The 27942-nt window shown below is 38.9% G+C and overlaps 1 protein-coding gene across 2 annotated transcripts; it reads right to left on the reverse strand.

The window, feature by feature from the left end:
• Positions 1-1657: 1657 nt before the first annotated feature.
• Positions 1658-27942, reverse strand: Ppp6c (protein phosphatase 6 catalytic subunit). Of its 2 annotated transcripts, none has more exons than XM_034496504.2 (7): positions 27765-27942; positions 13820-13915; positions 9824-9889; positions 8098-8239; positions 5259-5338; positions 4347-4556; positions 1658-2447 (listed from the first exon to the last, which is right to left on the reverse strand). In XM_034496504.2, exons 1-7 carry the CDS (start codon positions 27837-27839, stop codon positions 2199-2201), a joined length of 918 nt encoding a protein of 305 aa, XP_034352395.1. In that variant the 5' UTR covers positions 27840-27942; the 3' UTR covers positions 1658-2198. The 2 variants fall into 2 exon arrangements, with proteins under 2 accessions (XP_034352395.1, XP_076784812.1); XM_076928697.1 differs by lacking the exon at positions 27765-27942 and adding an exon at positions 27406-27446.

Below are 27942 nucleotides of genomic sequence, written 5' to 3' on the forward strand. Positions count from 1 at the left end.
TCCCAAGTGTAATAGCAAGAACTACTTTTTCCATGTCCCAAAGCCATTATCAGTGGAAGAAAAGTCAGGCAAAACAGAGATGGCAGTTAAGGAATGGACAGAATATTATTGGCACATGCCCAGCTAGTGACAAACAAATGCAGTACACCATGACTTGAAAATAAGTCACATTACAAGGAGAATAAAACAACTACATCAACTAAGCTAAGGAGTGTGAAGTGGAAAGGGGATTGCGAGTTACTGGTTTTACTGGTACAACTTAGAAGCAGTGGAGGGCAAGCACTTAAATACAATGGTGACATGAACAAGAAAATACTGCAGAGCTGTTCAAAAACCACACCAAGCTGTCTGCATCATTAATTCCAGTGTTTCACAATTAGTAAAATACATAGCTACATATTCTTGTGAGATAAAAATACCTTTCCACCTGAATTACACTGGGGTTAGGACAGTAACACAAAGCTACTGATCCACTATTAGTTCAAGTGTATGCATCAAATGTCTCAGCCACTTCTTTCATAGAGCTACACAATTAAAAACTGTACAAGGAGCTGGGTGGTTGGGGACAAATAAAAATCAAAATAATATTGTGCTCATTCAATAAAAGAAACCCTGATGAAAGATTATTTGCCAAGAAGCTTAGACTATTAAGATCTTTATTGCATTTTTAGATAACCTGGAAGTTCTTATCCTGAAGGGGAAAAGTTGTTTTTAAAACTACCTGAACAGATGCTAAAGTGCTTTATCAATCAACCTCACACAGATTTCCTGGGATGACAAGAAATTATAAAGGGATACCAACAATTTCATACAATGGTATATCCCCAAATCATCTATGACTACAGTCATAAGAGATAATGATATACTTGTCCTTATTAAGTGGACAATTATATATCAAGAACTGATCATCACAACCCTTTAGATAGTCAAATTACAAGTACAAAGCTGAAATATGGTATAACAGACCTTCACAAGAGAACAGTCTGTTTCTTCTTATACTTTAAATAATCTGCTTCAGATTACAGTTCACAAACACAAGGGTTCTGACTGTTCAGCCTTTAAAATTGCAGTTAAAAACTGAATACTTTGTAAAAGTTAAGGTCAAGGGTTACAGTGAGAGAGTGCTTGCTATTGAAAAGTACACGTGTTTACTTGATGATATTCATGACGGAGTGTAAACTGGACTGAGCACATTCTACTCAACTGGTATCAAATCAACACATTAATGCTACAAGTAGTAAATGTTTTTCTAATACTATAGAAATAAAAACATTAATATGGCAGTTATGTTCTTTAGGCACAATTTAGTGATTTTTTAAAAAAATATTGAATTTCAATTGAAATTTTGAACTCAACCAAAGGGTCAAAAACTTAAAACAAAGAAAACGAAAAAGAACAAAAAAAAAAAAAAAAAAAAAAAAAAAAAAAAAAAAAAAAAAGAAAGAAAGAAAACAAAGAAAGAAAAAAAAGAAAAAGTAACTTTCAGCTAACAATGTAAGTTGTTTAAAATTTCTAACACTTAACCTATCTGGGTTTTAAGATTATTTTATTAAAAAATACAAGATTTCTGAAAAAAGATCAGTACAATTATCTTAATGTACAAAGTCATAGCTGTAGCAGTTTTTAACTAAAATTTAAAAACACAACAAGGAGGGCAGCCCTTTAGACCAATTTATTTTATACCCTTTTAAAACATCAAATTATCATCCAACAAAGGACAATGAAGTTTACAGCCGGGACAAGGGTACATGACTCAGGCATATGCAGTCCATCCTGCCCACTGGACAACTTTGCTGCTGAAATTTCTTAAACCCTACCAAACAAAAACAGAAGGCTGGCTGATACAAATGAGGAGGATTTCCATGTAATTGTCAATTGGCTTTTTTAAAAAAAGAAATGCTTCCTGTCTCCCCAGAACACAAAAAGCAAGAGCTACATGCAGCAATGTGAGTATTAAGACATTTCTCAAGTCTTCTCAAATGAGTCCAAGGTGGGGATAGGATGAGTGACAAAACTGATAGAAAAACACTGCTATTGACACCATAACAAACAATAAATTTAGATAATTTAAAATTAAAAAAAAAAGGCAAGAGGCAGCATTTCAGCAGCAAAGTGCTCAATAAAAAGTATATTGTAGAGGGTACAAGAAAGTTGGGGTAAAAGAGGGCAAAAAGTGGGCCAGCGGGATGGCAAAGGCCTCAGAGGAAATACGGCGTCGTGGTTCTGGGAGGAATAACACGCTCTGAATCTGGAACTGCTCGGAATAACTTTGGTTCTCTTGTATTGACATCTTTGAAGACCATGATGGAAGCAATGTTTCCACAGCGATAGCAGTAGTTAGGAGCAGACCACACTGTGACCAGCTTCTCGTCAAACATAAACTTATAGCCTTCGTGCACAAGCTGATGTGCTCTGCAGATGAGTTTTAAGTTGTTGATATGAACAAACTGAAATTTAGAAAAGCTTTGTAAGTATCCATCCAAGCGCTTAATAACCGTTCCAGCAGCAAGCATCAGGAATAAAGCTATCACAACCCCAAACCCACTCTAACCCTACAATCATCCCCAAATGTCCAGTCACGTTGGCCTGAATCTATTTTGAAGTACAAGGTCCACAATTACAAGTTTCTGAGGCAGGTACAGTAATTACCACCTGTACTCAGTTACATGGGAGACTGGGTAGGAGGGTCACCTGCATCCACAAGTTTGAAACCTACCTCTGCAACAGAGACAGCACATCTTTAAAAAGCAACAGTAGCAGTGCAGTAATAGTAGTAACAGTGGTAGTAGTGATGATGATAATAATTTGTCCTATAACTTCTTCACATCCTTCTAACACATACATGTATGTGTGTACTCACATATGTATATATATATGTATGTATGTGTATATATACACACATAAATAAATATTATAGAAAATGCTAGGAGAACTGAGAGTTTGAGCCTAGCCTGTGCTACCTAGTAAAAATAAAAATAAAATTTCTAGGGGAAAATAATTACATAATTACTATCAATTACAAAACAAAAGTTTTCTATTTAGTAACTTCATAATAACATTACTTTCAATCTTATTATATGAGGATTTATTGCATGGCATGAAGAGATTATCCTTCTTTACAACCTAAAGAGAAAAAGGTCCAGACGGGGTAAAGTCTTTACATAGATGAGGACAAATCAATGGTCCTGGCGCCTGGATCTATGGCTCCATTATGGTGGAACATAGTGGATGGCTGTTTGATATATGTATAGGGCAACTAGATTCATAATTTGATAAAGTTGTAGTCATAAAATAGTAGATGTCAGAACTTCTGTGTATAGCTTATCTGTAATTTATTTACCCTAAAGTTTTAGCAAATAGTTTCTGAATTTTAAAATTGCTGTTGTATTCATGAAGCCAGCACCATAGATGATCAGAAATCAAAGATTGTAATCATAATATGGTTTATAAATTTTAAACAAGAAGCTATGTTATATTATTACTGTCTAACTGTTCATCCTAATGGTTTTGTTTCCACCTAGTCATGAAGATTCAGTACATACCTTGGAACAGTATTGGATTCTCTAGCTCATGTGTGTTACTTTAAAATCTGAAATCAGGCTAGAGATGGTTTAGTGGTTAAGACCAATGGCTACTTTCCCAGAAGATAGGGGTTTGATTCCCAACTACCACACAGTGGCTCAAAACTACTTGCAACTCCAGTCCTAAGAGATCTAACACTCTCTTCTGGCCTCCTCAGGCACTTCATGTACATGATGCACAAACATAGATGCAGACAAAACATCTACACACATAAAATAAAAAATAAAGATTATGTCATGCATAGTGGTGCACACCTTTAATCCCATCACTGGGGGGAGGGGGGGGAAGGTAGAGCCAGGCAGATTTCTATGAGTTAGAGGCCAGCCTGGTCTACATAGTGAGTTCAGACAACCAAAGTTATATAGACCCTGTCTACAAACAAACAAACAAACAGCTTAAAAATTGTTTTAAATAAAAAATAAGTAAAATAAAATTTGAACTCAACCAGGATTAGACTGTCAGAATATATGTATGTTTATGTTTCAGGATATATAACCTGCAATTAAAACAAACAAACAAAAAAAATTGCCTATCTTGCTTTAGTGATCCTGTTACTTAACTATGATTTTAATAATATTAGCAGATAATGCTGGAATAGGTGCTTTCACTATATAATCTCACTGAACCATTCAGGAAGCATAAATCACTCAATTACAGTACCCAATAACAACCATAATCTTAATAAATTAGGTGATGAATTTAATATGAGCTCACCATTATTTTACCAATGAAAGAATTACTTTTTCCAAAAATGTTATCTTTACCTCATTTGTGACTTTTGCTCCAAATAGCCAACCTGCTCCTCTGGGACTGATTGCCCAAGTGTCCACATCTTCAGGATCTGACCACACCAGGTCACAAAATGCTCCTTTGTGAGGAATTTCCTGATTTCGTTCAATAGTTCGTATTTGATCCAGTGTTTTGATATCAGGAGATAAACCACCATGAACACACAAAATCTGCTCATCTATTAACTACAAAAAAAGAGTAACAGAGGATAAAGATAAACTCAAATTTAGTCATGTATAAATTCAATAACAAATACTAAAACTAAGTAAATGGCTACAACTGATAAAAAGATATAATGTTACTGGTAAGAAAAATATTTGGAGCTCTAAAGAGATTTGTAGCAGAATGGTGTCCTGCTGCTGCTACATTGTATGGGAGGAGCTGATGTGGGAGGAGCAAAGAAAGGAAGGAGAAGGAAGAGGAGGAGCTAGGAGGGAGAGGATCGTAGGAGAGAGGGGAAGATGGCAGCAGAGCATATAATTCTAGTAGTCCAAGATAGCTGTAAAATCTAGGTTAGGTATTGGGTAACACCTCTAATTGTGTGGGCATCTTGTTAATTGCGCATTACCAAATATATAAAGCCTTTGGTTAAGCTTTAAACATTATAGTCTCATTTCTCCCGGGTACCGCATGGATGGCAGGATGGCCTGGGCTCAGCCAAACATTGTGGAGACAGCGTGGTAGATTGGCAGAGCCATCTTCCATGCTGGTGTCTTGTTGGTGGCAGGGCCGGTGCTTTTGGGCCGGCATGAGCTGCGGTCAGAGTTGAGCAGCGGCAGGAGCATGCCGCCTAGTCAGGAAGATGGAGGCCCAGTAAGAAAAATCAAGATTGGGCCATGACGATATTACAGTAAATATTACAGTAACAGAGATTCCTATTAACTTACAGCTGCTACTGTGAGCATGTCAAAAACTTTGGTACAGTATCTCCAGGCATTAGCATTTCCATATTTGGTTTGGCACTCATCTATGAAGAAAACAGAAGTGTTCTCATTAATAAAAGTTATTATCTAACAATACAGATATCCTAATGAAGACTGGGATATAGCTCTGTGGCAGGTGCTTACCTTGCATGTATAAAGCCCAAGTTCAATCTAGAGTACACGTACACATACACATATAAGTAAGATTGAGCTGGAGAGATGGCTCATCTGTTAAGAACACTTGATGCTCTTGCAGAAAACCTTGGCTCAGTTCTCAGTAGCCACATGGCTCAAAACTACACACACACACACACACACACACACACACACACACACGCACACACACACACACACACACACACACGCACACACACAAATAAATATAAAAAAATTCAAGCCTCCGGTGTATGTTTATCAGTTTCAATTAAGCAACCAATATGACAGCTATTTATGGCTTTAAATCACTGTAAATCCCATGGTAAATAAAATTATCTTTTCCCTGAGTAACTACTTACCTTGTTCTTAAATAAAACTACTAGATGAACACACTTCTGAGAAATAAAAAATTCAACACCAAATTTGGCACTGTTAGCATTTGCTTCATCCAAAACACACTGACTGAAAGGTCCTATATTCTCTCTCCTTTTTGCTCCTTTGTCCTACATTGAAGACTGAAGTGGTATAATTAACAAAGTAAATTGACTGACTTAACAAAGTAAAACAAAAAACCTACAGCAAACAAACAAAGGATATACATCTATAATCCTAGAATTTGGGAGACTAAGGCAGGAGGTTTACCATAATTTTAAGGCCAGATATTGACTTTTTAACCAGCCTGGGCTACAGAATGAGACCCTGTTCAAAAATAGGCAAATAAATAAATAAATAAATAAATAAATAAAACAAATATTCAGTAATTAGGAGACTGATTTAGAAGAATTACTGAACTAACACAGTGAATTTCAGGCTAGCCTGAGGTATAGAATGAGATCCTGTGTCAAATAAACAAACGTTTCGTACGCCTTACCTGAAATATTTCTTCCCATGTGAGTGCTCAGGCATTTAGGAGACTAAGGTTGGCAGTAAGAATGTCATGCAAGTTCAAGGCCAGCCTGGCCAAGCAGAAAGCTCCAGCCCATCCACAACTATGCAGCAAAATGCTATCTCAAAATTCCAGAAACAAAGAAAAAGAAAAAAAAAACCCCACAAAGGTTTGTATTTCATAGCATTTCAGATTTCAGTTTGGGAACTGAGGTGTAGCTTAGTGACAAAGTGCTTAGTTTGTATACCCTGGGCATGTGCCCCTCACATAAAACAAAAGTATTGAAAATCTGAAACTTTCAAGTGCCAGATCTACAGTCTGAAACTTTTGAGTGTTACGGTGGTGCTCAAAGTTTCAGACTTTACAGATGATGATTTGAGGTTGTAAATTTTGAGATTTGATAGTCTATTTGTATTATACAAAATTACTTTCAACCTATATATTATACATATAAAACATAAAATTATATTTTATATATTATATAATAACATTATATATTATACATATAAAACATAACTGTGTTTAGATTTGTGTCTTATCCTCAAGAAATCTCATGTTTTCCAACTATTCTAAATCTTAGCATTCAGGAGGCTGCCACAGAAGGATCATGGTATCAAGGCCCCCCAGTATGACAGTGACTTATAGGCTACTTTGGGCCTCTATGGGCCTCTATGGAGATATCCTGTCAAAAACAAACAAAACAACCAAAAGATTAAGGAAGTAAAAAAGCTGGCTAAGAATATGACAGAGCACTAAGGAAGGACTGGGGATACAGATCAGCTGTTGAGTACTGGCCTAGTATACATAGGTTCTGGATTCAACTGCCCATACTGACCAAAACAAAGAAGAAAGGAGAGGGGGTGTGGAGGAGGTTATGTGCAGATAAAACCCCAGTGTATATGTGCATAGCATCCACCTTCAGCAGATTCTACGGTCCTATGGTGAAAGAATTTGATTACAATGTTTGAAGTGAGATCCATCAATCAATCAATCAATCAATCAATCAATCTATCTATCTACCTACCTACTTATCTATTCTATTTCTATTTCTATTCTATTCTATATTTTTAAATTGGGGTTGGATAGCTCAGCAGTTAAGACTGAGGCGTAGATTGGAAGTCAATTCCCAGGACCCCATCAGGCAACTCGTAACTATAACTCCAGAGGATCCAATGCCTCTAGACTTTAAGAACACTTTAATTCATGTGTATACACTTGGGCGCACACGCGCGCACACACGCACACACACACACACACACACACACACACTACACATAATTAAAAGTAATACAATAATTTTTAAAAAACATTTTATTACATTTATTCATTCTCTGTGTATATTGGAAGTTATGCTGTAGAACACACATGTGGAGGTTGGAGAATAACCTTTAGGAGTCAGTTCTCTCAGTCCACCATGTGGGCCCTGGCAGACACAATAGGGTTATCAGGCTTAGCAGTGAGTGCCTTTACTCACTGGGTTACCTCATAGGCCAATAATGTGCATTTAAAATAAGCAATCAGTGATTCCAAGGTGGGAAATTAAAGATTACATTCTTTTTTTTTTTACACCAATTTAAAAAGATGCATACCAAAGCTGTAGTAACAGCATTCAGCCTTTCACTATATGGCAAGATTTTCAGTTGACTGGGGAAATGTGGAGTAAAGCAAAATACAAAACAAAGTACATATATGACTTACATAACCCCCCCACCACCACCACCAAATAAATACCACTTAGAATCAGAGAAAAGAGGATCTTACCATAAAATCCATACACCTGTGTTATCTGTCTACTCTCATGATTTCCTCTTAAAAGTGTAATACGGTCAGGCCACTTAGCCTTTAGTGCAAGAAGATAAGTGAAGGTCTCCAAACTATAGTAACCTCTGTCTACAAAATCACCCTGTAAAGAAAAAGTTTACAGTTATAAACTATACAATAGTGTAATAGCTGAAAAGAACAACAAATAGCTGCACATTGCTTTAAAAAAACAATTTCTTAAGAAATTATCTAAAAACAGGAGTTATTTTTCTAAAAGCTTGAGGAGCTCCGAGTCCTTAATACATGTGTAAAAAGATGGCTGCACATGCCTATAACCCAAACACTGGGGACTGAGAAGGTGAAGCATGGGAGCTGGCTACCTGGCTAGCCTATTAAAATCCAGAGTTTCTGGCTCAGTAAGAGATTCTCTTCTCAAGACAATAAATCAGAGGATAAGCCTGGTCTACTTAGAAAGCTTCAGGTCAGCCAGGACAACACAGTAAGACCCCTTACAAAACAAACAAATCGAAAACAGAAAAACCTCTACATATATAAAATACTATTTACACTTCAAACTAAAGTCTGACCAACAATATATTCCAATATTTAGAAAATAGCTTTAAAAATACTAATAGGGTTTGAGAGGTGGCTCAGTGGTTAAGAGCAATGACTGCTTTCCCAGAAGACCCAAGTTCTACTGCCAGAATCTACATAGTAGCTAACATCTGTAACTCCAGTTCCAGGGGATCCGACACTCTCTTCTGGCCTCCATGAGCACCAAGCATGCATGTGGTAAATAGACACACATGCAGGCAAAACATCCATAAACATAAAAAAAATAACAAAATTTAAAAATGTAAAATATTAATAATTAGGAGAACTTTGCAATGGCACTTGTTCTTACAAAAGGCCTGGGTTTAATTCCTAGCACCCACATGTGGTTCACAACCATCTGTAATTCAAGTTCCAGAGGATCCAATACTCTCTGTTGGCTTCCACAGGCATAAGCTACATGCGTGGTACAGACACACATGGAAGCAAAACACTCATACATATTTTTTTTTTATTAACGGGCTGGAAGATAGCTTAGTGGATAAAGTACTGGGTTGTAGGTTTGAGGCCATACTTAAACTGAATCCACAGAACCCACATAGAACCAGCAAGGCAGGGGCCATGTTCTCATAGTCCAGTACTGGGGAGACAGGCAGAAACAACCTTGGGATTTGCTGCGAAACAGCTTAGCCTACTTAGGGAGTTCCAGGGTAATGAAAGACCTTCTCTCAAGGACAAGTGGATGGCACCTAAGGAACAATGTCGAAGGCTGTCAATGGCCTCCATTCATGAACACACAAACACACAAGATTCAGAAAAAAAAAAAAAAAGAAGAATCAACATTATATTAAAAAAAGGAAAGTTAAAAAAAAATCCACCATAATAGCAAGTGTGTAGTAGGGAAAAGTATGAAATAACTAACTATACCTGCATGTATTCATCCATTTACAGACTAAAACAGGGGTTCTATGTGGTTCGCCCGCCATTACTGCAGTGACAACCAGTCCTATTTACACAGTGATTTACAAATATAACAATTACACACAACTGGAAGACGTGACAAAATATAGAAAAGTAGACTCACCTTTTCATACATTTAAATAGCAATTATTATAGAATTTGCATGTAATAAGTCAGGTCCTTTTATTTTAAATAAGCACTAGTGTTTACATACCATAAATATGTAGTTTGTGTCAGGAACCTGACCTCCAGTTCTGAACAGTTCACAAAGATCATAAAACTGTAAAAGAAAAGCAATATTTTCTAATTACAAATTCCTGTGCATGAGTAAGATAAATTGTGAATAAGATATATAAAGAAACAGTTTAATAAACTTCAATTATTAAATTTGAAAAAAGAATAAATTATAAGTAAAACTGCCAAGAATTTAATTCCCAAACCTAAAAAGTACTTAGAAATCTCCAAAAATTTTAGTTCATGAAGGTAAAAACAAATTGGTAGAAACTGAAGAGGTATCTCAGAGGTTAAAAGCATTGGCTGCTTTTCCAGAGAACTTGGACCCAGGTTAGCTTTGAATTTTGCAATCCCTGCCTCTGCTTCACCAAGAGGAGCAGTGTTTGTTAGCATTCTCATAAGAATAAATTCTCATAAAGGTGGGTGGAGTTTTAAGCCAGCCTGGTTTATGTACATAGTGCATATTCTACTTTTAATACTATGTCAAAATCCAGCAAGAAAAATAAAGATCACACAATATCACAATATAAAATCGGGGCTGGAGAGATGGCTCAGTGGTTAAGAGCACTGACTGCTCTGCCAGAGGTTCTGAGTTCAATTCCCAGCAACCACATGGTGGCTCACAACTATCTGTAATATAATTGGATACACTCTTCTAGTGTGTGTCTGAAGACAGGTGCAGTGTACTCATATTAAAAAAAAAAATCTAAAATCTTATTAGAATGAATGTAACACAATACCACAATATGGTCAGACTACTGACACCTGCTTTGAGTAAAGGATATACTGGTCTTTAGGAATATGAAATGATACTTATTTATGTGTCATTGAAATATTTGCTAACATAATCACTTATCAGAAAAGTCTTTAAAAAGTATCAGAAACTTTCAGGCACTGAAAGAAGTACACTTCTTTAACCCCAGTACTTGAGAGGCAAAGGTGGATGGAATTTTAAGCCAGCCTGGTTTATGTACATAGTGAGTTCAAGGCCAGCTGGAGCTATATAGAGACCCCCCCATGTTAAAAAAAAGTTAGGCTCATGATTATACTGAAACTTTCCCAAATCCAAAATTTTCATTAGTAAACTCAAATATTGTCACTAGCAACAAATAATGTCAACTGTTTCCTTTAAAATTATTAGTTTATGTCCTTCATCTTTACAAATATCCAAATCTAAGTAACCACAGTTTGTCACTTTTCCCTCAAATACAAAGCAGTATTAGATTTTTTAAAAGCAGCTTTAAAAATTATTTATTTATTTATTTATTTATTTATTCACTTTACTTAATACTCACTGTCTCCCTTCTGGTCACTCCCTCTCACAATCCTCCTCCTCTGAGTAGGTGGGGGCCCCCTCGGTATCTCCGAAAAGCAGCTCTTTTCAACTCATGATTCAAAGTAGCCATGAACACTTTTCCTTGAGAAAAACATCTCCAGGATGCAGCAGGCAAGCTTTACACATGCTTCCTAGCACATCCCACAGAACAGTGCAAAGCTGGACATCCTCCAGCACCAAGAGTTCCTAATAATATTTGCTGCTTGAGTGAGGACAATCTTAAGCAAAACTGGAGTCACTCCCCTTTCATAGTAAAGCACAAGAAGTTTAGTTGTTGTTTCTTTTCTATTTGGTTCTTTGAAGTAGGGTCTCTCTACATAGCCATTAGTTGTTCTGGAATTCATTATATAGACCAGGCAGACACAGAACTCAGAGCACTGGGATTAAAGGTGTGCACCATTATACCCTGTGCAGAAGAAGTTTTACACACACACACACACACACACACACACACATACACACACACCCCACTGCTTTTTACCACTTGCAAGGTCTGTAGGTCCCACTTAGAGAATCTGTGTGCAAGCTCAAGTAGCTTAAGTAGCCAGTATATAGCCAGATCCACATTTTCTTGAGCCCTGAAGTCTACAATCTATTCCTTAGATCATGTCAATGTTTCTTATCACCACATTACTGCCAATACATTCATTTAGAATCATAACTTGATCCTGAAATTAAAGACTGCAATCTCATAAATTTATTTTTTACATATTAAAAAGTCTTGGTCTTGGTATGGTGGCACACAACTGTTATGCTACCACTAATAAGCTGAGGCAGAAGGATCCCAAGTTTCAGGCCTCAAAAAAACAAGAGAGGCTGGAGAGATGACTCAGCAGTAAAGAGCACTGGCTGCTCTTTCAGAAGACCTGGCTTTAGTTCCCAGTACCTATGCCAGACTCCAGTTCTGAGAAATCCAATGCCCTCTTTCAGCCTCCATAGGCACCCGGCATGCAGAAGAAATACCCATACACATAAAATAACGCCCACCCCCCAAAAAAGCCAAAATACAAATAGAAGAAGCTCCTACTCATGATCCTAGTACTTAGGCAGCTGAGGCAGGACTGCTACTCTATAGAAAAGTCCTTGAAAAAGCAAAAAGGAAATAGCTTGAGGATAGCTAAACTGTTCTTTTTGTTGTTGTTGTTGTTGTTGTTGTTTTAAAGAAGCAGCCTCTATTCAGGAACAAATTAGACACATTTTCCCCCTTTATACCTCACATTAGGAAGGGAACTTGCAGACAGACAGTTGAGTGGTAGAGTGACTGTTCATAGCATACCCCAGGTCCTATAGTCCCAGCTACAATGAATGTACACAGCAGGGTTTGAATAAGCTCTTCAGCTTTTAGTTCCCAGTGACAAACTTCTACAAAGTCAGGCAATGTTAGAACAGAGGTAGAACACTAACAGTAGGATCTAATGTCAAAGTGTAATCTCTAGTCAGTGCTTTAGAATTCTTATAAACAAAACAAAGCCAGTAGGCGGTGGCTGAAGAAATGGCTCAGTGATTAATAGCCTGTGCTACTCTTCCTGAGGACCAGTGTCTAATTATTGGCACCCATATCAAGTGGCTCACTACCATCTCTAACTCCTACTCCAGGAGATTCAACTCCTCTGGCCTCAAAGGGCATCTGCACACACATGCATATTACACAACACAAACAATTAAAAATAATAAAATTAAAGTTAAAAAATAAAATAAAAAAAGTTAGCAGGTATTCCAGGTCCTACAGCCTCAATGAAAAAATGAACTAAATCTTTTTCTTTTTCCCTTTTTAAAAAAATTATTCATTCCATTTATTTACATCTCAAATGATATCCCACTTCCTGTTATCCCTCCACCAACCCCCATTCCTCTTACACCCTCCCCCATCCCCTTTGCCTGTACGAGGGTGCTCCCCCACCCACTCCCCATCTCCCACTCACAACTCCAGCTTCCCCCTACCTGGGACATCAAACCTCCCAGGGACCAAGGGCCTCCCCTACTACTGCTGTCAGGCAAGGCCATCTTCTGCTACATTTGTATCTGGAGCCAAAAATTTAAAGGAGTAAACTCCTTGGTTGATGGTCTAGTCTATGGGAGAACTGGGTGGTCAGGCCAGCCTATGTTGTTCTTCCAATGGGGTTGCAATCCCCCACTGCTCCTCCAGTCCTTCAGCCAGCTCCCCTACCAGGTTCCCTAAATTTTTTCATCTCATTATACCACTGACTTGCTATAAAACTATACAATATTTCTCTTCTGAACTTTTGCTATTCTCATTCTCACTAAAGAAATTAGCAGACTTTAATAAGACATAATTGAATGAACAAGAAGTACTTAAAATCAAACCATCTCATGTTAACTGTAACTACTATGAGTGTCTATGTTTATATTTTGCATCTTCCACCCTCACAGAATACCCCACACTATAACACAGAACAACACAGCAATCTATATACTTCACAAGTGGAATTCAAAAAGAGTTCATGAAATATTTGACCACTGCTTTTATTTGCCAGTACAGTGAACCAGAAACCACTCATGGCATGAAGACTAATACCACCTAACCACCAGCTGGGTTTTGTTTTGTTTATTTAGCAACACAAGTTAGAAACAAATGGATCACTGACAGTACAAACCCTAAAACTTCCTTGTGAGATTTACCTGTCCATGTATGTCCCCGCACACTGTTACTGGCGTTGACACTGGCTGAACATTTGACTCTTCCAAGAGCAGATCACAAACATAGTCACATAGCCGCTGAAAGGAGAGAGGAAAGAAAATGCCAAATTTTACAACAAGTTTTAAAACTAAAGGTCAAAAAAACCAAACCAAACAAACAAACACAAAAAACCCCATAAAACTCCAAGGACTAATTTAAAAAACAAAGAAACAAACAAAGAAACAAACAAAGAAACAAATTTCCTTTAAAAAACATTTTATTGCCTGACTATTTTGCCTGCATGTACCTCTGCCTGCCTGCAGATCCCCTCCCTTCTCTAGAAGTCAAAGAACCAGCAGGACAACAGAACTCAGAAGAGAACACAGACCCCACCCACATCTAATTGAGCATATTTATTTAATGAGTATCATCTGTGCAATTTTTTTTCTCACATTGCCTATTGTTTTCTAAAAACAATCTTCAAAATAAACTGTTAAAACACCTGGTCTGGAGTTACATGGCAGCTCACAATCTAAAATCATCTGTAATTCCAGTCCAGGGCCCCCAGGAGCACCAGGCATGTGGTACACAGACATACATGAAGACAAAACTCCCAAACACAAGAAGTAAATAAATAAAAATTTAAAAGGCAATGAGAGGGAGTGTTCTTGTGTAAGGAGGTACCTTTGCCTGCCTGCAGACCCTCTTGGCATTGTCTTGGGATTCAGTTCCCTTACCAGGGAAGGAAGCAAGTGAACCTGGCTGGCCTGTGTGAGAGCAGCACAGTGCTTTATAAAGCCTGTCAGCAAGGCACCTTTCTAGAAGCTAGGCCACTGACTGTGAAACACATCTGAATTTAACATCTTTGTGACTGAAGGAGAAACAGGAAATGGCTGTACACTAAATGCTGTCATCAGAGGTCTAAGATGATTAGAAATGGCTCAGTGGGTTAAGGGTACTTGCTCCCAACACTAAAGAACCGAGCTTGATCCTCAGAGCCCATATGGTAGAAGGAAGAGAACTGACTCCTTGCAACTCCTGCAAGTTGTCCTCTGCACCATGATACATGTATACACACATCAAAAATAAATTAACTAGCGGGTGGGGGTGGGCGGCAGCAGGGAGCACATATATCTTTAATTCCAGCATTTGGGAGACAGAAGCCAGCCTGGTCTATATAGTGAGTTCAAGGCCGGCCAGGGGTACAAAATAAGGCCCAGTGTGAAAATGGTAAGTAAATAAAATAATTAAAAGAAAGAGATGGCTTCCGAGCCTCTCAGCTGTTGTGCTGTTCCTGGGTAGAGGCACAGCTCTGCAGCACAGTCAGAGGCACTTTCCTCCCAAAGCAGCAGGAATGAGGTGAGTCTGAAAAATATGGCCTCTCCCTCAGGGCTCTCCAACACGTTCTTTCTTTCATCCTTTTTTAAATGTATCTGGGATCACCCAAAATTATTTTTGGTTTAAATTTAATATAACCTAATTTATAACCATAACTACAGATTCTATTCTAACTGCAGTAAAGGCTGCCTCTTAGTGAAGGGGAAGTAGTAGGTATAGAGTAGTTCTTGAATTTAAAACGTGTATGCACCTCTAGTCTAGAAATGGAGCCGTCTGGCTAGCAGCTCTTTCAAGTCTATTAAGAGTACAGAAAACTAATTTAGGACAGAGGAATGAACTGTGGTCAGATCTTGGCCTCTCCGCTGAATTAACTCTGTGACCTCTCACAAGTATCTTAAGCTTATAGTTAGCCTCAAGCTTTTCAGGGAAAATGAAGAATAATAAAAACAGTCTCCATAAGAAAACATTTGGGCAAGGCAACCGGTATAAGCACATTGCAGAAAAGAAAACAAACAAACAAACAACAACAAAACAGCAGAACAGGAAGAGCCTGATGACACTTTCTAAGTGGGCAACCCTCAGTATCAGCCACCTCCTAGGCATAGGGAATGGTGGGGAAGGGTAATCACATTTCAGAAGACATGTGCAAAGTTCACTGCTTGCTGAATGCTGCCTAATACATTAGGCTGAAAACCCTTCTTATCATTAATATGGAAGCCTAGCATAATTTTAACTAACAGTGATTTCCTTGGCAGGATGGGATGGCAGGACAATTAAAAAACTACTAACTTTATCTGGAGAAGAAAAAAAAAAAACCCTGTAAAATTTACTAGACTAATTTTGGAAAACAATACTGATATTAAGGTTATTGACATATCAGTTATTAAAGCATATTTTAAGGCTAAAAGTAGTTTGATGGAAGAATAAAGTGATGAGTATAAGATTTAAAAAAGAAATGTAAATACAAAAAGTTTAGAGTATAGTTAAGGCAGGGCTAAGGATGTAGCTCATTCAGCAGTGTCTGTGGAATGTAGAAAAAATCTCTTGTGTACTATACAGATGCAGCATCTGTCAATTAAAGCTGATTGGCCTGTAGCTGAGGCAGAAAATAGGTGGCGGGAGTACGAGACAGGAAGTAAGGATTCAGGGAGAGAGCAAGGTGGGAGAGGATTAGCTTGGGAACATGGAGGACCCAAGCATAGAAGGTTACCAACCATGTGATAGAACTTAGAATAGAATGTGATGAGTAATTTATGAGCTAGTTGGAGAATAAGCCAAACCTTATGGCCAAGATGTTCATACATTTTGAGTCTCAGAGTTGTTATTCCAAGGGTTTGGGAACAGAAGGAAAACCCTGATTTAACAGCCAAATATTTACAAAGCCCTGTGTTTGAGCCTCACTACCATATAAATCGGACACAAGGGTACATCCTATAATCCCAGCACTTTGAAAATAGAAGAAGGAGATGAGTAATTCAAGGACACCTTCAACTATATTGTTAGAGATCAACCTGGGCTATGAGAGACCTTGTCTCACAGAAACAAAAAAATAAAAACTAAAATCAATAGTTAAATAACAAAAATTGCTGCTTGAGTGGCTGACTTTAGTTTCAATTCCTCCCCCTCCTCCTTTTTTTGAGACAGGGTCTCTCTGTCTCTCTACAGGGTCCTGGCTTCCTGTAACTCCCTATGTAGACCAGGCTGGCCTTCAACTCACAGAGATCTGCTTGCCTTTTGCATTCCAAAGGCTGGGATCAAAAGTATACACCATTATGTTTGGCTTTAGTTTCATTTCTTAAAGTCACTAAGTTAACTTTGGTTTTGGATTAAGACAGAATCAGAATTTTCAGGAATTTCTCAAACAGTTCTGTAATTCTGTACTATGTATTCATATAAAGTGGCATTCTCATCATTATAACATCAAAATATCCATCAACACTGAAAAAGCTGAAAATGTCTTATAGTATCAAATATTCTCTCTAGACTTATAAACAAGCACATTCATTTTATTAGTATGCAAATTAGCTTCCACTTTAATAAGTGATAAAATTACATGTACACTAAAAATGGCAACTTCTACTTCTACTACTACTACTACTTCCCCTCCTCCCTCCCTCCTCCTCTTCTTCTGAAGACAGTTGTTTGAGACAGGGTTTCCCTGTGTAGCTTCTGGCTGTCCTAGAATTCACCCTGTAGATCAGAACTCACTCTGTAGACCAGGCTGGCCTCACACTGCCATCTGCCATCCTCCGACTCCTAAGTGCTGGGTATGTGCTATCACACCTGGCTTCCAAGGACTTGTTTTAAAGTAATTTTTATAAGTATGAATAAAAATGTCTAACTTATATACCAGGGATTTCATAAAACTCCTGGATGAAAAGGGATTGTGAGTAGAAAGTTTAAGAAGCTCTATCTAGGGAGGCCTGACTTCACTCTTACTGTACTTCCTTCCTTTTCCACCTGTTCTTCTCCTCTAAATTACACTTTAATGCCATGCAACCAATCTGTAGTAACATGTTCTCATTATTGAATAAAGCCTCCATGGAGTATTACTGTGTGGATTATAAACATGACACAAGAGACTGTGACCAAACCTAAGGAGGAATGCCTCTGTTCCTTCTATCAGGGACAGTGTCTTCCTTGAATAGCTCCTGGCTTATACTGTCTTAAAAAACCTCACATTCTAAAACTAGTCAGCTTCTAGAATGCTTAAATGTATAATTTTTAGAAAATGACCCGGTCATTGCAGCATTTATTTTATATACTATGTTTTTACTGCTGGTTCCAACTTAACTTATTTTCTGACTTGTTTTTCCTTCTTACTACTCTATTGAACACATCTTTGGAAAACACCCATTATCCTTTCTGTAATGAAACAAGTTATCATTTAATAAATGTTTTGAAACATCATAATCCTAATGGAGTCCTGAAAGGCTCCACAGTTCCCACATTTCAATATGCTAGAATCTGTACCCAATTGAAGCTGGATCTTATAGTCCATAATGACTCCTAAACTGCAAGTTCTGTCTGGTAACTGGCCCATACTCTGTTCCATACTCTGTACCATAAACTAAAGAACATCATCAAGAAGCCTTGTCGATCTCAAAGGCTGAGTGCCTGGAGAAGACAAATCAACTACTTAGACAGGATTCTTTATCCTTCACCTAACCCAGGAATGCTAACTAGAGTAAGATTATAATTGCTTCCTAGGAATCCTAGTTCTGCAGATCCCAAATGAGGATTTAGACAGCAATGTCCCTGAGGATTACCTTTCATCTCTGATTTAGCAGAAGCTTATAGCTAGGGATATGGCTGAGCGGCTGAGAACTGCCTAACAATCACAGGGTCTTGGCTTCAATCTCTAATACTACAGAGCTGAAAAAAATAACACAAGTAGCATTAAGTTTCTATCAAGTACCCATGAAATAAAGAAAAGTCTGAAACTTCAGTATACACTCTTTGTAAGTCAGCAACTCCACTGTAGTGGCCTCATAAAGCCCAGGCATACCATGGGCAAGACATGGGCTTCCCAACCCCTTCAGAGCTCTGTTTATTGTTTCGTTTGTGGAAAACTTGGCTTCTCTTACTATTCTAAACAGTCTCAATCTAAAAAGTCTTTTCTCACTCAAGACAAATTAGTTCCTCTCCCTATTATGTTCAATTAATTCTTTTTTTTTAAGAGTAAAATGTTATTGATATAGAAAGCTACCATCAACAATTTCAAAAATAAAAGCAATACACAAAACAGTACATACAACATGGCTACATTTTAGTGGACACACACACACACAGAGAAGAAATTGATGCTTTTTTTTTTAATCTATTTTCTAAATTTCTATAGTTGGTAATACTGCTCTAAAAATAATAGGTGGTATGGCTGGAGAAATGGTTCAGTCAATAAAGTACATCATATAACCATGAAGACCTGAGTTAAGATTCCTAGCATCCATGTGAAAAGCTCACATTGTAATTTCATTGCTGAAGTGGAGATGGGCAAGTTCTTTGAGCTCATTGGCCAAAAGGCCTAGACAAACCAGTGAATTCCAGTTTCAGTGCGACCTTGTCTTAAAAAGTGGAAGCTGGGCATAGTCTTTAATTCTAGCACTCAGGAGGGGGAAGCAAATTTCTGTGGCTTTAAAGCCAGTCTGCCTGACACAGCAAATTCCAGACCAGGTAGACCAATAAAGACCCTGACAGTCTTCAATCAGGCCCTGTACCAGGTAGTATCAGGCTTCAAGTAACAGTTCCCTGAGTTTTCTGGAACACTCAGGCAGTGGCACTGACCTACCCCGAAGGTAGTTGAGGATTGTACCAAAGTGGCAGCCACTCCAATCAATCAGTACCCAACCTCGGTGTCTGTGAGAACCTCCACATGGCCACTGAACATGGCCTTGAACATGAATGGTGTCCTGCCCCAGTGAGGATGTGCGGCATGGTGTAGTGCAGCGATTTCTCCCCACCCCTTCAGCTTCACATACTTGCTGTTCCAGGTCAGGGGCTTCAGACTGTTAAAGGCAAAGCCTGGCTACACGCCTAGGACCGCTGCTGAGCCAGAGGCCTCGGGTGACACGCCAGTGAGTGGATGTGGGTGGCAGTTGAGGTTGTCTTTGTGCTCCCGACTTCTCAGAGACCCATGACTGCAGTGTAGGCACCCAACGACCATGCTCAGCGCACACGCCCACTCGCTGCTACTCCTTGACCTCTGACCCATCGAGAAAGCTCTCTCTCTCCACCCAGAAGATGGTGCGCTATGACATTTAATTAATCTTAATCCTCAGACACTAAGAGTTTCATGGTCCCACTCTTAGGAAATCTTCTTTCTCTTCTCTAAATCTTCCTCAAAATATACATTCACAGTCTCTCATTCTATTCTCTTTCCCAACTCCCTGTTGCCTCCTGACCCTCAAAATTATAAAAATATAATATGATATATATGGTTGTTATTGATTTGAGACATGGTCTTATTGTGGCCCAGGTTCTCTACATAGCTGAAGAAGACCTTGAACTTGTGACCCTCCTGTCTCTACCTTCTAGGTGTTGGTATTACAGGCCTTCACCAAAACTGTTTCTGACAGTCATGTCCCATTCCAGTCCATGGTCCATAATGTTGCCAGAATATTACTTCTAAAACCTTTTACTGCCCTTAAAAATCCCTCAAGAGTATCCTTCAAAATAATCATTCAGACACCTTTAGGATTTTGTCATATTCTTATGACAAAATTGTATGTTTAGTTCCATGTGGTGGCCCACACCTTTAATCCCAGCACTCAAAAGACAGAATTCTGAGTTTGAGGCCAACCTGGTCTACAATGCAAGTTCCAAGATAGGTAGAGAAGGTACACAGAGAAACCTTGTCTTGAAAAACCAAACCAAACCAACCAACCAACCAACCAACCAACCAAAAACAAACAAACAAACCAAATTCATCACCACCAACAAAACAGTATCTCTCTATATAGCCAGGCACAGAGCCCAGACCTTTAATCACAGCAGAGGCCAGTCAATCTCTCTTCAGCTCAAAACTAGTCTAGGTTACCTAGTAAGTTCCAGGCCAGTCAGGGATACATATACATAGTGAGATACTGTTCCAAAAACAAAGGATGTATCTATGTTGTCTCTAAATTAACCTTTCCCTTTAGTTAGCCAGATACTAACAATACCTCAAAATTATATTTTTCTAATATTTATAAACATGGGTGTGTGTAGATGTAACTCAGGTGCATACCTGTGATTTCAGCACCAGAGAGGCTAGCTGTTAAGTGAGACCCATTCAAGGCTCTGAGTTTAGTCTTCTATTAGAGCACCTGCTACACTATTTAGGGATCATCTCTTTATCTCTCTAATCTCCTTTTATTATACTGAGAGATCTCCAGAGAGAGAAAGATGCATCTAATTCTGTCCTTGGTACTCATATGACATTACTTAACACAAGAGGCTGCTGAGGAAAACAGGCATGGCATTCCACACTTGTAATCCCAGCACTTGTCTAGCCACATCAAGTTTAAATAAGTCTGAAAACCTGTCTGGAAACACACATGTACATGAGACAGAGACACACATGCACAGAGACAGAACAGAGAGACAGAGACTCCGTAGTCAGGTCTTGTATAGTATGTATAAAGCCCTAGTTTCTATGTTTCTCTGGCATACAAACTTCACAATGAAATTGTATAAATATTCATTTTACCTGCTTTAAAAAGATTTATTTTTATTTTAAATTACATGTATGATGTGTGTCTGTGCATGTTAAGTGCAGGTGTCCAAAAAAAGCCAGAGGCACTGAATCCCTCTAGAGCTGGAATCAGAGACAGTTGTGAATCACCCACTGTGGATAAGTGTTGGGAATCAGGCTCAGGTCCTTTGCCAAGAGCATCAAGCTCTCTGAGTTGAAGAGCCACCTCCACAGTCCCAAAATATATTTTATTCTAATTTACTGTTTTGTTTTATTTGAAACAATGTTGTGTTGCCTGGCTGACTTTGAACCCAATAGATCTGCCTCTGCTTCAGGGCTTTATTTTTCATTATGTACATGGGGGCAACAGTATGCACCCATAAGTGCATATTCCTGAGGCAGCCAGAATGAGTATTAGATCCCTTGTAGGTGGAATTGCAGGTGCTTGTGACCAGTACAACTTGGGCTCTGGGATCCAAACTTGGGTCCTCTATGTGAACAGTACACACTTAAGGACAGCTAGCTCCCCAGCCCCTTTTATTTATTTTTATATGTTACAGAAAATGTGGGCACTAGAAAGTTGAAGGCATTGTGTTTATACTGGGCAGTATTGCTACAGAATATTTTAAGATGATACAGGAGAAAATGACTCTGAAGCTAAACAGTCAAATAAGCCGCCAGGCACTATCAAAAAGGGTTTAGAAAATACTCTTTTACATTAAACAAAAAGCACAATGTAGCCTGGCATGGTGGCCAGACAAGGTGATGTACACTTGTAATTCTAGAACAAGGAAGATCAATGAGGATAACTGCTGCGAGTTCAAGGCCAGCTAGGGCTACATAGCAAGACCCTGTCTCAAAAAGACAAAGAGAGAGGAGACAATCTCAATTTTATCGCTATAGAATCTTTTCTCAATTTTTACTTTTTGAGACAGGATCTCATGTAGCACAGACTAGCCTCAAATTTGTTATATAAAGATGGCCTCTCCTGTCTCTGCCTCCAAGTCTGGTTTTAGTCATTGCTGGGGATCAAGTAAAGTACTCCTTGTATTCTAGGGAAACACTCTATCTCCTGGCCACCTGGGGTACTCCACATCTTCCCCAAATGCTTTTTTTTTTTTTTTTTAAATATTATTCTTTATTTTATGTGTGTCTTGCTTGAATGGATGTCTGTGCGCTATGGGCATGAAGACATTTGTTCAGTGCCTATGGAGGCCAGAAGATGTCATCAGATTCTAAGACTGGAATTACAGATGACTGAGTTGTCATATAGGTGCTGAGTTTGAACATAGGCACTTTTTTGTTTGTTTGTTTGTTTGTTTTTTGAGACAGGGTTTCTCCTTGTAGCCCCTGGCTGTCCTTGAACTCAGAAATCTGCCTACCTCTGCCTCCCAAGTGTTGGGATTAAAGGTATACACCACCACTGCCTGGCTGAACATAGGCACTTTTAACCTCTGAGCCATCTCTCCAGAATTAGGCCTCTCTCCAAAAGTCCTTAAGGGTAAGAATTTACAGGATTCAGGTTATAGTGTAGTGTTAGAGGTTTTACCTAGCAAGCACAAGGTGCTACATTTGGTCCCCAACCTAATAGATGAAACCTCTTAAGCTTATTATCATTTACAATTTTATATTATATTAAATTATATACTATAGTTTACTAATATTATTCATTTTTCTACTTAACCGTAGACAACTGTACTTTCAGGTTAGAAAGATGATTCAGTCAGTAAAGTACTAAATATGAAGACCTCAGTTCAACTCCCATAATCTACCTATTATATTGTAAAAAAAAAACCAAGCATGGTGGTGCATGCTTGTAATTTCAGATTCCTTAGGGTGCTGGTCAGATAGTCTACCAGAATCTATGAGCACTAGGTCTAGTAAAAGACTGTCTTAAACAAAACCAAACCTCAACAAACAAACCCAAATCAAACTTAAAAACCCAAGGAGGATAATGTGTGAGGAAGACACGTAAGGTTGAGCTTAGCACATGCGCACACACTAGAATGTGCTCACCCATCACAGCTCAGAAAATGTGTGCTTTGTGTTGTATTCTGTAGTCTTTCTTATAGATGCGAGCCCTTTAAGATGTTACACCGACGTCTGCTCACCTTCATTCCTTTAATACACCTAGTACTCGTGATCTAAGCATTTCCAATTCAGTTAGAATACTACAAATTCACTTAGAAATATAATTTTTTAAATGCCTCCAACTTCTAATTAACTTAAAATACAAGTAAGAGGCTAGAGAGATAGCTCCATGGTTAAGAGTACTCACAACTCTTGCAGAGAACCCAGGTTTAGCTCCTAGAACCACATGGCACCTTACAATTGTCTGTAACTCCAATTCCAGAGTATCCAATGCTTTCTTCTAGTTTTCAGGAACACTACACGTAACGTGACACACATACATACATACAACAGAAGCAAAACACCCATAAACATAAAATAAAACTATATCCCTTTTTTAAAAAAAAATGTGTACTACTCTAGCAGAGAATCCAAATTCAGTTACATCAGATATATCAGATAGTTCACAACAACCTATAACTCCAGCTCCATGGGATCCAATCTCTGGTCTCCTTAGGCACCTGCCCACGCATGCACATACCCACACATGTATACATAATTTAAAACAGTAAAAATAAATATTTAAAACACTAATAAACTTGTTTTATTCCAGAAAAAACCTTTCTGTAATATTTATTAAATATCTTTAATTATCTCTCTCCTTCCTCTGGTGGAATCTTTTATTTTGGTGTTAAGACCTCAAAAAAGCTCAGGGCTGGAGAGATGGCTCAGTAGTTAAGAACACTGGCTGTTCTTCCAGAAGATCTGTTTTCAATTCCCAGCACCCATATAATAGCTCACAACCATTTGTAACTCCAGCCCTAAGAGAGCCAATGCCCTTTTATGCCCTGCATGCATATGGTACACAGACATACCATATCCATGCAAGTAAAATATACACACACATAAAGTAAAATCATACATTTTTTATAAAAGACTCAGGGCTAGAGAGATGGCTCAGCAGTTAAGAGCACTTCTTGTTCTTGCAGAGGATGCATGTTCAGTTCCCAGTACCCACATAGTGGCTTGCAACCTTCAGAAACTCTAATTCCAGATCTGAAGCCTTCTTTTGACTTTCCCTTGCACATGGTACAAATACATATATGCAGACAAAACATTCATATACATAAAATGAATAAATAATAAAGTCTCTTACACTACTTTGTTGGCCTACCTATTTATAGTTTGTACTTTAAGCCAGGCAACAGAAATACAAATTTTTCCTCTCCCAAACTCACTAAGTAGACCAGGCTGGCCTCAAAACTCAGAGATCCACTTGCCTCTTCCACTGAGTTCTGGACTAAATGCATTTGCCACCAAGGCTAGCTAAAATTGAACTTCATAAACACTAGATAGTCAGGATGCTAACTCACATTGTATTATCATATTTATAATAAGCCTTAAAGCATTATAGCTGGGCAGTTATCAATCCTTTATGCTAGTTTGTCTACTTCTCTGTAAGTAACCCTGAGATATCACTTGCCATGTTCTGCCTGGGTTGCTCCTACTCCAACCGGCCTACCTCAGACCCCAACCCTGTCAACTGAAGCTTCACCTACCTCTCTTTTGCCCAGCTACAGGCAGTAGTCATCTTTACTCAACAGATAGTTTTAAATTAAGGAACAAGGTTTGCACAAATCAAAGCTGGCCTATGTGAGAATGCATCTATCTTGAGGTGACTAGACCTTGGGATACAGAATTACAACACATAGCAACAGACTAAACCTCAACAAAAGCCTGTCTCAACAAATAAACAACCAAGCAAACAGAAACTATATCAGAGACTGGCTGCACAAGCAAATTAATCTGATAACTGTTTCCAGGATAGAAAACATTTTTTTTAAAAGACATACAGAAAATTTAGATTTTCTTCCCCAGTAGTTAATCAAGAAATTAGGAGAATAGGCAAGTCTAGTAAGAAAGAGATACATGTGTGGCTAGAGTAATGACACAGCAGTTAAGAGCACATACTATTTTTTTGCAGAGGACCTGCATTGTATCCCCAGCACCCATGCCAGGCTGCTTACAACTGCTTGTAACTACAACTTCTAATGCCTCTGGCTTCTGAAGGCATCTGCACTCATGTACCCATATCTCACAGACACATAGAAGATCTCTGAGTTCAAGGCCAGCCAGGTCTTAAGTGACTTTGACCCAGGGCCATACAGAGAAACCCTATTTTGATAAACAAAACAAAATAAATAATCAATTAATTTAAAAAGCACACAACAGGAGAAATGGTTCAGCAGTTAAGAATTTACTGCTCCTGCAGAAGACTCAGGTTCAATTCCCAGCACTCACATCCGGTAGCTCATTCCACCTATAAATCTAATTCCAGGGGATGGGATGCCCTCTGCCTCTGCCAGCACCAGCATACACATGGTGAATTTATGTAAATTCACACAGGTACAAATACATATATAAAAATAACAAACAACAAATAAATCTTTTCAAAAATTCAGTTCAACCCTCACACCACAATAAAATAAAATAAACCACTATTAAGGTGGAAGCAGGAGAACCAGGGATTCAAGGCAAGCTTGGGTTACACGATACCCTGTATAAAACATTTATATCTATACCTAAGATCTGGAGAGATGGCTGTTCAGTTAAGATTGTACAGAGGACCTGAGTTCAATTTTCATCACCCACATCTTTTGGCTCACAGCTGCCTGTACCTCCAGCTTCAGGTGACCTGGTGCCTCTGGCCTACAAAGGCAAGATGTGCACATATTCCACCCCCACACCCCCCAACTAATTAAAAATAAATCTTGTTTATTCATTAAAAAAAAAAAAAAAAAAAAAAAAGACTGGAAAGAAAAAGCATAGCACAGCCAGGCATGTTGGTTAGGGTGCAGCATTTGGGAAGTAGAAGCATGAGGATCAGGAGTTCAAGGTCCTCCTCAGGTACTTTTAAGATTTATTTTTATTTTATGTGTATGACTGTTTTGCTTGCATGCTTGTCTGTGGAACATATGTGTGCCTAGGGCCTATGAAGGCCAGAAGAGGGCATCAGACCCTTGGAACTGGAGTTACAGGATGTTACAAACTATCATGTTCTTGCTGGGAATAGAACTTCCAGGTCCTCTGGAAGAGTAGCCAGTGCTCTTAACCACTGAGATATCTCTCCAGCCCCAGCAAGAACTATCTTAAGATCTTATCTCAGGAAGAAAGGAAAAACAAAACAAAATTACTAAGTAGAAAGAAGAGGCAAATGACTGATTCAGGTGACTGAATATGAATAATAATCATGTAACACATACAGTCAGTATGTAAGTTACAAGGTATATACTTTCACACAACTGGCACATGACGTCTTAAACATTTTGCATACTTGTTGGCTGATTTAAATATAAACTTCATGTATTAGATGAGACAAGAAAACAGACCTAGAGCAAAACCTTCACAAGAGAAATATAACTCACTAAGAAAAAGGTATTTTTTTCTTGAAAAACAAATAAAATTGTTTTAAGCCCATGGCTTAAAAATACTATAAAAACAGCATGAAAAAAAATTCAAATGACCGAGAGTGACTTACTACAAAGTAAATCAAAGTTAACGGAATAAAACAGACATTAGCAACCATCAGAGAAAAACACTAATGTGGTCCTAAGCACTAGTTTTAGCAGAAACAAAATACGTTTGAAAACAGTAGTATACCAACGGCTTACTTCCTTTACTTCAATGACTTAACCTGAACTGAGTGAAGAAAAATGACACCTTGAGTTACAGGGTTATAGCCCAGAGGTCATAAAAGCATTTGAACTTCTTGATAAGCAACTACTTATTCACTTAAATGGCTCAACAACGTGCTAAGAAATGGGATCCACATCCAAATTATCAGAAGAAAACTATCACTCCTAAGAAGCAATTCAGGGGAGTGAAGTGGAGGCGACTTGTCATTCTCTCCCATTATGGTCGCATCGATCCCGCCCACCGGCTTCCCACCTCTCAGGGACTTAAACACACAGCGGCCGCGTCCCTGGAGCAGACAGCAGCTCCTGTTACCTCTGCTGGGAGGACCCCATCCCGGGAGCACTACCCGCTCGGCCGGGCTCCGTCTCCGAGAGACCGAGCGAGTTAGAGTGACAGTCTTTAAGCTCGGAGTCCCGTGGGGGCCAGGGGATGGTGACATTCCCCCGGGATCTCCCCTCAGAGAACTGGCCAGCATTCGGGGGATTCGGGCTCCCCCGGTTCTCCGCGTCACGCCGCGTCGGACCCGGTCCTCTCACACCGCGGAGCGCCCTCCACCGCGCCAGGATCGGGAGCCCGGTAGGGATCCCGCCGAGGGAGAAGGGCGGGCCGGCGGGAGCCCACAGCCGGAAGGGGCTTGCCTCACAAGCTGGACGGCCTCCAGCCCGGCTCACCTTCAGGTCGTTCTCGGGAAGGTACTTGCACTGCCGCGCTATCTCCACATATTTGTCCAGATCCAGCGGCGCCATTTTAGGAAGAACAAGCCGCGGCAACAGCAGCGGCGGCGGCTGTAGTAGCGGAGGCAGCGGCGGAGGCCGAAGCCGGAACCCTTCTTACGTCACGTCCGATCCG

This window comes from Arvicanthis niloticus, chromosome 2, assembly GCF_011762505.2.
Source record: "Arvicanthis niloticus isolate mArvNil1 chromosome 2, mArvNil1.pat.X, whole genome shotgun sequence".
Classification (NCBI taxonomy): domain Eukaryota; kingdom Metazoa; phylum Chordata; class Mammalia; order Rodentia; family Muridae; genus Arvicanthis; species Arvicanthis niloticus.

Coding starts and splice junctions, on each gene's coding strand:
- Ppp6c (XM_034496504.2), bottom strand. CDS start 27,839: ATGGCGCCGCTGGATCTGGACAAATATGTGGAGATAGCGCGGCAGTGC. Junction 5,339..8,097: donor ACAGGTGTATGGATTTTATG/GTAAGATCCTCT, acceptor TTTTCTTCATAG/ATGAGTGCCAAACCAAATAT. Junction 4,557..5,258: donor ACATGCTCACAGTAGCAGCT/GTAAGTTAATAG, acceptor CTTTTTTTGTAG/TTAATAGATGAGCAGATTTT.